Raw genomic sequence first — 12,799 nt, forward strand, 5'->3', positions numbered from 1 at the left:
ATGGTAGATTACAGATTTCTGTGGAGTGTGGATCTGTTTCATATGCTGTCACCCAGTAGCCTAATTGACATGTCCCTTTTGCAGGTCACACAGGATCCCCCATGTTCCTCACTACCTACGCCCCTGCGTCTGCAGAAAAAAAACTTTCTTCATGCACCTTTCCTTTAAACCAGCAGTCAGCTGCACATCTGTAACTTATTTTGATATATTTGTGTCCAGCAGCATCACTATTGGCTTTCCTTCGACATACTGCTCTGTAAAATGTAACAAGCTGAATATGATCCGGAAAGACACGGACACCCAGAGTTAAGGAGATTAATTCTTCATCCGTGAAGAGCAGGACCTTCAAATTAGTATGCTGTTGCCATGGTGATGGAAGAACGCTAATCCGGAGAACTGCACAACGTTGTCAGTCTTTAGTAAAGTTTGTTTTCAGATGGAGAAACGACCCAACAACTGACAGGGAGCTTTAAGAATATACGGCAAAGCGACACAGGAGCAGGATTAGTGGGCTGCACAACATCTGTAAAGACGAGCCTCGCCTCATAACGGACCCAGATTTATAGTGAGAGCTGTTAAAAAGTTTGTGTCGAGTCAAAGTTAACATGACAACGAACGGCTTAACTACGTCGACACGCATCAACAGTAACGGATTCAGAAAACAGAACTTTTAGGAAAGAAGACGGGGCTGTCTGCTGTTGAGGTAACGTGAATTACACTATTTCTCAGCTGCAAACAGATAAAAACCCCTTTAATGCTTCTTGTTAAATACGACTGCTGAAAACGTAACGGACCCACAACGGTCGGCTAAACTATTTATCAGAAAACGTGAGCTAACGCTAATGGACCAGGAATTTTGAAGCCAATCCCTAGCATACTAAAATGTTCATCTATAACGTTAGCTTAACTAACATTAGCTACTGAAGTTGCTTCGTAAAAGTTAGTGTTTTCTTAGTAGGCTTTAATCTGACTGTGAAGGCTAGATTAATTTTTAGCCAACTGAAATTTGCTTATGGGTCATTCTACAGAATCCTGCGTTTTTGTGTCCTTAGTCTTTACTAAAATGTTTTACGTAGGAAAACAACTATAAAGACTTTCTGTCTGTTTTTTGGTATTTCAACATAAAACAACATATTAGTTGAACAGTTATACTTTCTTGAGCGATAAATTCTTTGATATTCTCATTTTAACCTGTGCTATAGATGCCAGACACCAAATACGTAATGAATGCCTGACCCTCCAGGTCATGTCAAGATGGCGAGAGCAGTATTTTGATTTTTCTGTCATTAAAAAACAAAAATGTATACATGATCAGTTATATAATGTAAAAGACATGAAACAACAAAATGGTAAATAAATATTATCTCAGAAGCATGTCTGGTGTTACTGTATTAAAAAGGGTAATTTATTTTGAAATTAAATCCCTTGACTTCCTGTAGCTTTTTCTTGATCATCTATGTAGAAATGCCCAGGATAAGTGCACTGACTATTCAGGGGTTTTTTCCTCAGAAATATTTCAAAAGTGTTTTGATCTCACATGAAGCCCTTTTATAGCATCACCGGCATTACCTACTTTTTTGTCAGAATATTGTACCAAAATAAAATAGAATAAAAAGCATAATTTTGTGAGTATATCCTAAATATAAACATATGGGTTGACTTCATGTAGCAGCATTTTTGTAAAATTAGTTTAAAAAATCTCGGTGGTATTACCTCATTGGTGTTACCTCCCCCCTGTGTAACACCACGATCAGACTGACTCCAAAGCACAGATGAACCTTATTCAAAGCTGATTATTACATTATTTTGCTTAAAATGATACCAAGATTTCACAACTTTTGACTTTATTTACCATTGTCAATCCTCTTTAGGTCAGGTATAACTAAATTAAGTGCAGTTGAGAAGCAGTGTCTGTACAAACACTGTGATGTCAGTGGAATCAGTATACGGTTGTCTTTAATAAAGTCAAACAATGTTTTTTAATCTTTTTACATGAACTTAGTGTAAATTCTGGTCTTTGATTTTTATGCTAATTGTGAAATTTAGACTTCTGTAGTAAATTCAGTTGAAGAATAAGGAACTTTGAACTTGTGTCACTGGTGTCATCTAATGCACTGGTGTTACTCTGGTGTTTTTTTATGTACATCACATTTGTCACTTCTGGCATAATTTTACTACAAAGACAAGAAAGAAAATTTGAAGCACTGTCTCTAAACATTTTTTTCATGATCATTTCTCAAAAATGTCATTTTTTACAGTAAATTTATGGTTGCAAAATTGAACCATTATCAGTAAGTAACACTTTAAACAACAATTTTGAAAAAAAACTTAAGGACCATTTTCAGCTTTTCACATTCCTATCATTCTTTTGTGACTCTCATTACATGTGCTAAATAGATTGAGATATAACTTTTCATAAAAACCCTCTAATATTGCTGACAGGTTAAGGTAACACCAGAGACAAAATCATTCTCATTGTTATCTTTAAGTGAAAACCAAAAAATATGAAAAATCATGAAGCTATTCTTAATGCAAATTCACAAAGCCAAAAAGTTACTTTAAGTGTTAGAAAAAGAAATACATTGTTTTTTTTTTAACATATTGCAACCTTTAAAGAGCATGTTTCTGTAGAATGAACCATTAACTAACGATTATGAAAGATTAGCCAGCCGAAACATAGCAAGATAGAAACATACGTTTGTAATTCAACATCAAAAGGAATTAAATGTTAGAATCTGCTGTAACCACAGTACTAAAGGTATCAAATTTGTTCCATTTCCTACTCTATTGAAATCCAGCTAATTCTGCGAACACTGAGTGATCATGTTAAATATTAGTTAATTCAGCTCAATGAACTCTTGATAAATGGCTATTATTTTAAGCCCTTGAAATAAGCCTAATACTTTACAATTCCTTTCAGGTCTCAGAGAGGAGATACATCTCTAGAAATATGGTGAAAAAGAAGACAACTACAGGGCATCCAAACAGCTCTTCCAAGACAAAAAAGTCAGGCCTCAACAATGCAAATGGCAAGGACCGGACTCCTGTGGATAACCCAACAGGGAATGATGCCCCTGCTGTTCCTACAGACCTCCAGACTGTTGGAAAAGGTCAGCTAGGCTTTCCAGACAGAGTTTACCTACTGGCATCTGTCATCTTCCAGAATAACCACCTTGATAAGCCTGCTGCACAGCGGTTGGTGAACTATGGCAAAGAGAGAGGGATCCCTTTACCTGCAATCAAAGATGAGGAAATGCAACACACAGCTTATGGGCTTGCTTTCAATACACTTAAGTGTGAGTATGTTCCTGATCAAGTGAGTAAATCTGGTACATTGTTTAACTCTTTGACTTTGTTTGTGTTAACTTTATAGTGAAAACATCAGCAACAGGACATCAGAAGCACCTATTTTGACTAATTTTAGGTATATTGAATTAAATCTTAAACCTATTTGATTCCAGGCAAGCAAACGGCCATTTGAAGTAAGAATGAATGGCCTTGGGGACGTTAATTGACAAGTAGAATTGGATATAGATTGATTGATGAAGGGCAAGTGGAAGAGAAAAAAGGCTTGAATGACCAGTGGGAATACTGTGCTCTGCTGCAAATCAGTTTTAGCCATGATCTGCTGTCTGGGACTTGGGTGGGGCCTGGGTGGCTAAAGTCACAGGGCTGTGTAATCACCATGGCGATAAGGGAAGGGAGGTGCGCCAACTGTCAGTGCAGGGAAGATGGCTAGAATCGATTTATGGGTTCTTAGTGGATGGAGAGGTCAGAGTGCTGGAACACCCCTGTAGCATTGAATGATTTTGTTCCTTCTCACGATTCATCTGCTGAACTTTGAAAAGCCGTGGGCCTACATGTCCTACAATTAATGTTAATCACCTGCAAATATCCATCATCACAAGCCTAAGTACCTTGTTGCAGTAACCCTTATTAGTCTTACAGCTGTAGGTCATAGAACTTACAGTACAAGGTGAGAAGGGCAATGATAATAAGAGAGAACTTGGACCTCTTTTTCTAAGACCTTATGCATCGACTTTTTTTAAATTTATCACTTTTTTCTCTGCTGTAAGAGGATGCATACACTTACCAGGATAAATAATTTGCTTCACTTTTGAATCAGGAGAAGTGTAACTTTTTAAAGAGTTTTGGACTTAAGCTAGAAAATGGTATGTATCTGCGTAATGAAAATACCACATTTGTTTTTGAATTTAATCCCCCTTTTTAAGGGCTTTCTAAAGACACATTTTCTTTGCCTTATCAGTTTGTGTAAGAACAGTCCAACTCTTTGGCTCCCATCCCTTTTTGTCTGACATTTCAACCTCAGACTTTTTTATTCTTAGATTTTCAGACTCAGAAGAAAGGAGGCATTAAAACATCATTGTATTGTTTTAGGATTATAATGTGATACCTGCACAGGTTGCATCATAAATGATTTTTAAGAACACATTTTTGCATGATGTTTTGGAAAAAGAACGACCCGTTTTTGTCTACCTTGAGCCAATTATGTGCCCTTTCATTGCAAGCTGACTGACATCACATCAAATAAGTCATGTCTATGATTATTTACGTTCAGATTCCCATAACCTAATACATATTTTAGTCACATGTTTGATTCACTCATGCTGCCCGTGTGATGAAATTGGGTGCAGATGAAATGACACAGCCTGGAAGCCAATGTTAATCTCTGCTTTTCCTCCTCCCACGGACAGCTAGACTTTTGGTGCAGAAATTGATTTTCTTGTGACACACACCCATGCTGGTAGTCAGGCATACATACGCAGACACACAAGGCACGTAATTCCTTCACTTCCTTGGAATGACTGATCCAAAATTGAGCTGAGGTGGGTTGTTGACCAAACCAAGAAATTCTTCCCTAGGGAAGAAAACATGCAGAGCAAAATGTCAATGAGCTCTTGCATTGATTTTTTTTATTATGACCCTTATCTGCTTAATACAAAACAGTGGCCAAATGAGCTCCAAAACAATATCTTAGGACACCAGATTGTCTGGTGCTGTTATTGTCAGTACTGTAAATACAAACTCATAGAACTGGTGATGATGTTTCCCCTGGTGTAGATTTGACATTTTATTGAGAACGACTTAGCTGAAATGAGAAATATTATGCACCAAATTCTTCACTCTCTTCTCCCTTCACTTTCACTTGACTCTGTCTTGTTTTTACATCCTCAGGGCTTTTCTATTTCATTGACCTCCATTGTCTCTTTGGAAAGTCTTTCACTCCAATCTGAGTGAGTGCCTGCTTGATCACTGACCTAGAGGCACTTTATGTTCTCAGGGTTCCTTTTCATATCTACTCATACCTTGTGCTCTCAGTTGAGGTCAGATATATTATGTTATTGTTTTTTTTTTTTTTTCGTAAGAATTCTTTTCGGTAACATTTAGTTGACCTTGTTGTTGGTCACAATCCTTCTCCACCATCTCCCTGCATTCTCTTTGTTTCCACTGGCTACTCCTCTGAGTATTTCTGCCTCATTGTCCATACTGTCCAACCAGGCATCCAGACGCCCTTGTCAAATGACTGTGGCTGCTCTCTGTGTGCGACAAGAAAGGTTCTTTGGACCACTTTGTGCTAGTCTGGATTTAGAGCTTGAGGAAAAGGCTGTTTTTTTTGTCCTTGACCACGGTCAGAGCGGTTACCACCAGTATACCTCAGCAAATATTAAATTGTCCTGGTAGTTACTATATAATAGAGTGAGATAGATTTATTTGAAAGGTGATTGTATAACTCATGGCAAATACCTTTTTTGGCTGGTTGTCTGGTAGATTAATGTGCGTCTGGGTGTACTGATGCAGTACAATGGGAAACAAAGAGCTAGCCAAAAGAAAAGGAGCCTGGATTCAGGTCTGGCTTCTTCACAAAGGATCTGTTTGATTGCAGTCACCATCAGTCACTGCTCATTGTGTAATACCTGGATGGATGCCACAAAACCCATCAGCTCAAAAGCTGGCCTGTGTTGACCAGTGCCTCTTGCTGGTAAATGACTGGACTGTTATATGACTGGGTTCATGACATTTTTTTCAGATGTTCTAATTCAAAATTCGGCGTCTGCTGTGTAAAAATTCACATGTCTAGTGATTAATAGCGGAATTTTCTCTGTGTTTTTACTCAGCCTGCTGTGTGTGATTTATAGCATGCTGAAGACTATGCCCTCTAAAGACTCAACCATGATGGGTCCCTCTGGGATCTGTACTGCTCTGTGTGCACTAAGTGCTTATCTCTACAGGGCTTATCTTTAAGACCTTCTGCAGTAATGACCACTATTATAACCCCCATTGACCTGTATCAGCTATAAATCTGACCACAGCTGATGTAATAAATTTATAAACAACAAAAGAAAGGCTCTTTTTTTTATTAAATGCAAACATTTTGATGCATACATGGCTGTTTTGTGTACATGTGGATGCAGCTAGAGCTTAAAATTGATATCCCGATATATTTTAGCTATATCCCGATACATGATATATATCGCGATACTTTGAAATGTCCTTTAAGTGTCTGTATAATATTTAATTCAGCGCCAAATGACACTAGTTTGGTGATTAAATAGACTGTTCTATTGTATTTTTAATAAAATTATATGCAGAAAGGGCAAAAATCAATATAAAGTCAAATTTAACACACTGTTTTATTTTGAAAAGGACTTCATTCAAACTTCTACTAATAAATCAAAAATACATAAATCATGAAATACTCGGTTTTCTACAGTGTATTCAGTTCTGAAATGTTTTCTGTGTTATGTTCATTATTGCTGATTATAAAATGATTATTTTCCTCATTAAGGGTGAAGCAAACTTTTAAAAAACTCACCAATCCTGCATGCAGACGATGGCTAAAGCCCTGCAGTCTAGTCCACCTTTCAGGCTCACAGCTGTGATTATGTTAGTCCGTTATCTGTGCTGATGAAAGCTGGACCAGTTTCTGACGAGATCATAACATGGGAGCATCTTTAGACCTTATTTATGAAGCTATCCTGTGGGATGATGGGGGGATAAAAAGCTCATTTGGAGGCAGGAACATTTTAACTTCTCGTTGTGGGTGTTTTGAACTGTTAGGCTGAGATAAGGCTCTGTAGTTGTGGAGAAGTGAATCACGTTTGTCCGCTGCTGGGCCGTCTTCTCTCTGACATGCAGGACTCTGGCAGGGAGTTTTAGCACAATGCTCGTGCCCAGGCAAATCATGTATTCTGGGTGGTGTCTTTATGAAATGTTTAAATCCTGGCTTTCCAACAACACTGGGCTCATGTCTTTAGTGGCATGTTGTGTTACTGCCACCATTATCTTCCTCATTAAAGCGGAACCCCTGGCAGATGACAGACTGGTGCTGTTTCCACACTGTTTCCGTCTCTGAACGCAGGTAACTAGCCGCTAACTCGCCACACTGCTCTGTTTACCCGTAGTGTTTACCCCCTCTTTCCACCACTGACACAAAACCTGCATGTCTTTGTTGTGAGAGATGCGTTCAGGGACAATGGGAGAAGCGAAACTCCAGTCTGGCTTTTTTATGTCTCTTTGTCAGCAGTGGGGTTCTCCTCAGTCTCCTGCCATAGTGCTTCATTTCATCCCTGTCCCTGGCCAGGGAGATTAGCCACAGTGCCATAGTTATAAACTTCTTGATTATAGTACGCACAGTGGACAAAGCAATTTCAAGATCTCTGGAGATGGTCTTGAAACCTTGAGATTGTTTATATTTTTCCACTATTTTGCTTCCTAAGTCCTCAGACAATTCTCAGCTCTCCTTTCTCTTCTCCATGATTGGTGTGACACACACAGGCACACAACACAAAGGTTGAGTCAACTTTTAGACATTCTAACTGGCTTCAGGTGTGATTTTTATATTGTCAGCACCTGTTACTGCTACAGGTGAGTTTAAATGAGCATCACATGCTTGAAATAAAATGATATACCCACAGTTTTAAAAGGGTGCCAATAATTTGTCTGGCCCATTTTTTAAGTTTGTGTGAAATTATGTCAATTTTGTCTTTTTTCTTCGGATTTTTTTGTGTTGTTCCAATGCACATAAAGGAAATAAACATGTGGATACAAAAACATTTGTAGATGCAACAATTTCTGGGAGAAATGGTGTATTTTCTGTAAAAATTCCAGGGGTGCCAATACTTTTGTCCATGACTATATTGCCCAGCTAGTAGATGGAGTACTACACAGATGTGTTTGTTTGCCCTGCCCTACATGCTATCTATCCAGAGTGCATCTGGCTGAGACCCAGAGTCTAGTTTGGCTCGGTTTGTGATGGTGTGATAAGTTAACAGCAGTGTCTGTGGTTTCCATGGTGTCTGGATGGGCTCTATCCTGAGCTTACCTTCTCCTTGCAGTTTGAGTGGTGAGTCTGTCAAGAATAAGAATTACTCTGCCTCAAACGATGTATATGTACTGAGCATGAATAATAGTGTTAATAGCAGGGTTTTACACGTGCCCAAATACCTTATTTTTGCCTTTTGTTAATACCGAGCTGGAAACACATGTGAATGTACACATTGTAGAGATGATCTTTTCTCCTCATCTCCAGTGTGGAATAAAGAAAGACTGTGCCTGCAGAGAGGCTATGGTATCTGCTGAACTTTAATCCTGATAAGCCATGATAAACAGATTTATTACAGATATTACAGATCATACTTAAAGGGAGAGCCCATTTTTCACAGATAGAAACCGGAGGGATATGTCTTTCTGATTTTATGTGTATTTATGAAGAAGAAGGCATCCTGTTGGTTGGCAAGACATCTGCGTTTCTCATGATATGACATGCAGGGCATGAGGATGCTAAACTCTTCAAACCATGCAGAGATCACCTCTCAAAATGTCATACCTATCCATTTCACACTGCTGTTGAGATTTGATGGAGGCCAGGCAAAGTGAAAATAAAAAGCATTTCCCAAATATACAGCACTGAATGAAAAATTAAGCTCAGAACTGATTATAGATCTAATCTTCATAAAATCTATGAAGATGACCTGCAGAAATATAACCACACATTCTCCAGCATCTATCATACTCTGGATTGTGTTTTTGTAAGGGTATATTCTCTCCACAAGTGAGAACTTGACGTGGTCGACTGCATTTCTACATTTTTTGTTAGTCTTACCATTAATTATGTCAATAAAAATCTTAATCAGACACACCTCCTTCTCTTCAGTATTTTTGATGTGTTTTCAAAGTAAGCTCTTAATTGTAGATACCAGTAGACATCCTGCCTCTCTAGGTTCCCTTTCAGTTGTTGAAAGGACTTCAAACCTTTATTATTTGATTTAGAAGGATTTGATGTGATCCCCTTATTGATTCATTGCTTAAATCTGATGTCTAGTTTGGCTGGTGTGAGGTCAGAGTCATGAGCAATCCAGCGTAGTATTCTAGTGGTTTTTTCACATTTTTTAACCTTATATTTTTTTATGCCAGATATTTAAAGGGACAACACTCCGTTAAGAAAGCTTATCTAAATATTTATTTTGGAGAGTTCTGTCTCCCAGAATAGATTGAAGTGGTATATTTGAGTCTGCTCCAAGTTCCTCCATTTCTTGTCAAAGCTGGGGTCACACCAGCAAACCAGTAGTTGTGCTGCTTTATAATAATTTTCCAGGAATGGCTTAGCCATTCACCTTGATCCTTTGGTAGTTGTGGAGTCAGAAGTCTAGTTCCTGGTCTTTCCTTTTCCCAGATAAAATTTGAGATCAGTCTGTTCCATTTTGTAAACTGTTTGGCAGGTGTCTCTCCAGGCAGAGACTTAAAGAGGAAAAGCAATCTGGGTAGTATATTCATGTAATAAATCTGTTTTGTATTGTTGTTAAGCTTTTTGGATGGTAGGCTCCCCAAATACTTTGAGTATAGCTTCCGTTTGCCAGAAGCACAAACAGGAATATGTGGCACTTTTTAAACAGGTTTTCTCTATCAGTATGTGAAATCCATCTGTGAAAATGAAACTTTGGTTGTTGTTCCTTCACCTTATGAAGTTCAATTTTTCCTCAATTAAAAAAGAAGACAACATATGTGGCTGGAGCACAGCGGCTCAAAGGATTACCACTTCTACATCAGCACTTGGAAAGGTTCAGTGAGATTGTAGATTCTGGATTAAAAAAATAAAGATGTCTAAGACTGCATTAAGGATGTTCAAGTGTGCATGTCTTTTGGATGTCTGATATCTACAGCCAGGAGCAAAATAATCTCAATCTCAATCTCAATCTCAAATAATCTGCTGTTGATGTACTATTCCTGCATGAACTCTCAGTTCCCCTGTGATCTCTTCCCTCTTGTCTGAGGCTGATCAGGGCTTCCAGTGTGCGAGGTTGCATGCTTTTAGTTGGGTCAAAACTGTAGTGCCATTGAACAAGTCGCTGCTGGTGTATGTGGAAATTACCCCAACAACTGTATGTTTTGCAAATAACCCAGTGTGCCAGAGTTAATTCACAATAATGTAAAAGTGTAAAATAAGACAACTATTTCTCTCCATAGAGTAAGAACAACATTATCTGTAAGCGAGCGGTGTTCAAGAAAACAATGTAGATAACAAGACTAATACAAATAATCTCACTAATGGTGTTTATATGCAGCTGTTTATTACTTCAGATGTCATTAGTGCCATTAGTCCTTCGATTTCATACACACACTTACCCAAGACACAATAAATGACAGAAATTAGGCAAATGAAGCATCAGATTACCTCTAATTAAGCTCCAAATAGGCATTTAATCACGGTAAATTTGCCCCCTGCATCTAATTGAATTATCCTTCTAAATTAAATCTTGATCATGGAGGGTGCCTCTAGGAACCTCTCCCTGTTCATCTTAGTCTCTTTTCTATCTTTTTCTTCTAGACACGTTCTCACCATTAGATATGGATTTGTCCTTTGTAGCATATATTTTACCAGTTAATGGATAGGAGTAATTTCTTGTGCCGCTTTCTCCTGCTCTCAATAAAAGAGTCAAGATTGGTTTCAAGGGATAATTAGATACTGATATGAAAGATGGCAGTAATTCACATTACTTTATCTCAGACCCATAATTAGTAATGGAAATTCTCATTTGCACTTTTCTACCCATTTACCCGAGATGGTTTGACTCTGGTTCTGCACAGATCAAGAGCTGCTGGAGGACATCATGACTGACAGCTGTTTTTACCTCTTCCGGCAAATGGTGAGTAGTATACATGCAGTGTTTTTAAACATAGTAGTTAAGAAAAAATGGGCTAAATCCCTTTATTTATGTTGTATTAACAGGCACAAATGTTATTCTGAGAGTAGCTTGACTTAAGTTTTCGAGCTTAACTTGTAAAGCATTTGTTAAGCACTTTGATTACCCTTTGTTGTTTTTGTGTGACAGAGTTTTACACATTGCTCTCAAATATTCATGTCCTGACATTCATACTCTATATAGTCTTTTTTTGGTTGTCTAGACATCTAATCAGAAACAGAAATATTGATGTATCACACAGATGCACTCCTCCTTTCATCAACTCACAAAGCACCTTGTGCCTTTTACTTCCCCACCCTAATCAATGGCAATTGCTCCCTTTGGAGTTACACATCTTAAAGGTACTTTGTGGCAATAGTTACGAGGATTTGCTTCTTCCTTTATTGCTCCTCTCAAACAAAACGTCCCATTAATTAGTGATGAAATGTAAATGCAGTAACAACCTGGGGGCACTGTGTTTGGATGTGGTGTCTGTATTCTGCAGAATATCTATCCCTACATATGGCCTAGAGCCTTGAGTTGAAAGTTATTAGCGCTCAGGCTATGCTCTGCTGTTGTAAACGATAGATTGCCAGCACAGCAGTGAACAGCAGGCTGTTTGACAGAGGAAAAACGCTCTGCTACTTAAATGCAGAGGCATCCACAGGAGGAAATTGGCATGTACTTTTGCCCTACTTTTAGCACTGCACATAAAAGAAGCTATGGAAACAGGAGGGTTCTAACCGTCTCCCTAGCAGTGTGGATGGTGATAAAACACACACAGAGGTGTGCAAGAAGCTGGTTGAGTAATGAAAGCAAGAGGTGGCAAATGTATAAACAGAAAACAGCTGTAATGGAGGGCAGAGATTTTAGACATCTAGTCTGTAGCAAATTTGTGTGGACATATTTATAGGCATAAATCGGTGGATTAGAGCAATCCCAACACAAACACAACCACAGACAGTACACTCCCACTGTAGCCTTGTGAAATATGGCCTGTGGTGAAATGAATGGGTCTCTCTATGTGTTGTTGGCAGGTCGTTACTCTGCATCGCTCTGGTGAGACAATAAAGCTCAGACACAATGAGACAGTCTTTAGAACTTACTCTCACCTCCTTTTACACTGCTGGCATCTATAAAGTTCAACCTTGATAGAGAAAGGAGAAAGAGGTGGTGAGAGGGAATAGGCAGGGAATAGAAGAGGGGGAATTACATGAGAGTATTGTGAAAAAAGAGGGTGAAAAATGGAGCTATAGATATACCTGCATGCCTAAAGAGCCTGAGGCACATTTGATCACAATGGAGAGAGAAAATGAAGCCTAAATGCTGCGGAGGAAGAAAATAGCTTGAGTGACAATATAGATGAGAGTTAGGTGTATTATATACATTTGCAGATTAAACATCATCCAGGTTCAAGCCAAAGTAAAATGAGCAGTATGAATACTGGTCTAATGTGATGTAACTGAATTCAATCATATTCAACATTTTTAGAATCTGGCATTAACAGGTTAAGTTAGGGCTGTTTGATTTTGGCAAAATCATAATCACTATTCTTCTGATTGATACTACATGATATCCCATGCATTTATTGACCTTAA

General features: G+C 38.4%; 1 protein-coding gene across 1 annotated transcript in view; it reads left to right on the forward strand.

The window, feature by feature from the left end:
• The first annotated feature begins 477 nt into the window (after positions 1-477).
• Positions 478-12,799, forward strand: part of LOC121516557 (putative methyltransferase NSUN7) — a 37,122-nt gene continuing 24,800 nt past the window's right edge. Inside the window, exons 1-3 of the mRNA XM_041797904.1 lie at positions 478-703; positions 2,921-3,296; positions 11,107-11,165. Coding sequence (XP_041653838.1) covers positions 2,951-3,296; positions 11,107-11,165 — 405 coding nt within the window. The 5' untranslated portion in view covers positions 478-703; positions 2,921-2,950. The remainder of the gene's footprint in view (positions 704-2,920; positions 3,297-11,106; positions 11,166-12,799) is intronic.

This window comes from Cheilinus undulatus, linkage group 10 (genome assembly GCF_018320785.1).
Source record: "Cheilinus undulatus linkage group 10, ASM1832078v1, whole genome shotgun sequence".
NCBI lineage: Eukaryota > Metazoa > Chordata > Actinopteri > Labriformes > Labridae > Cheilinus > Cheilinus undulatus.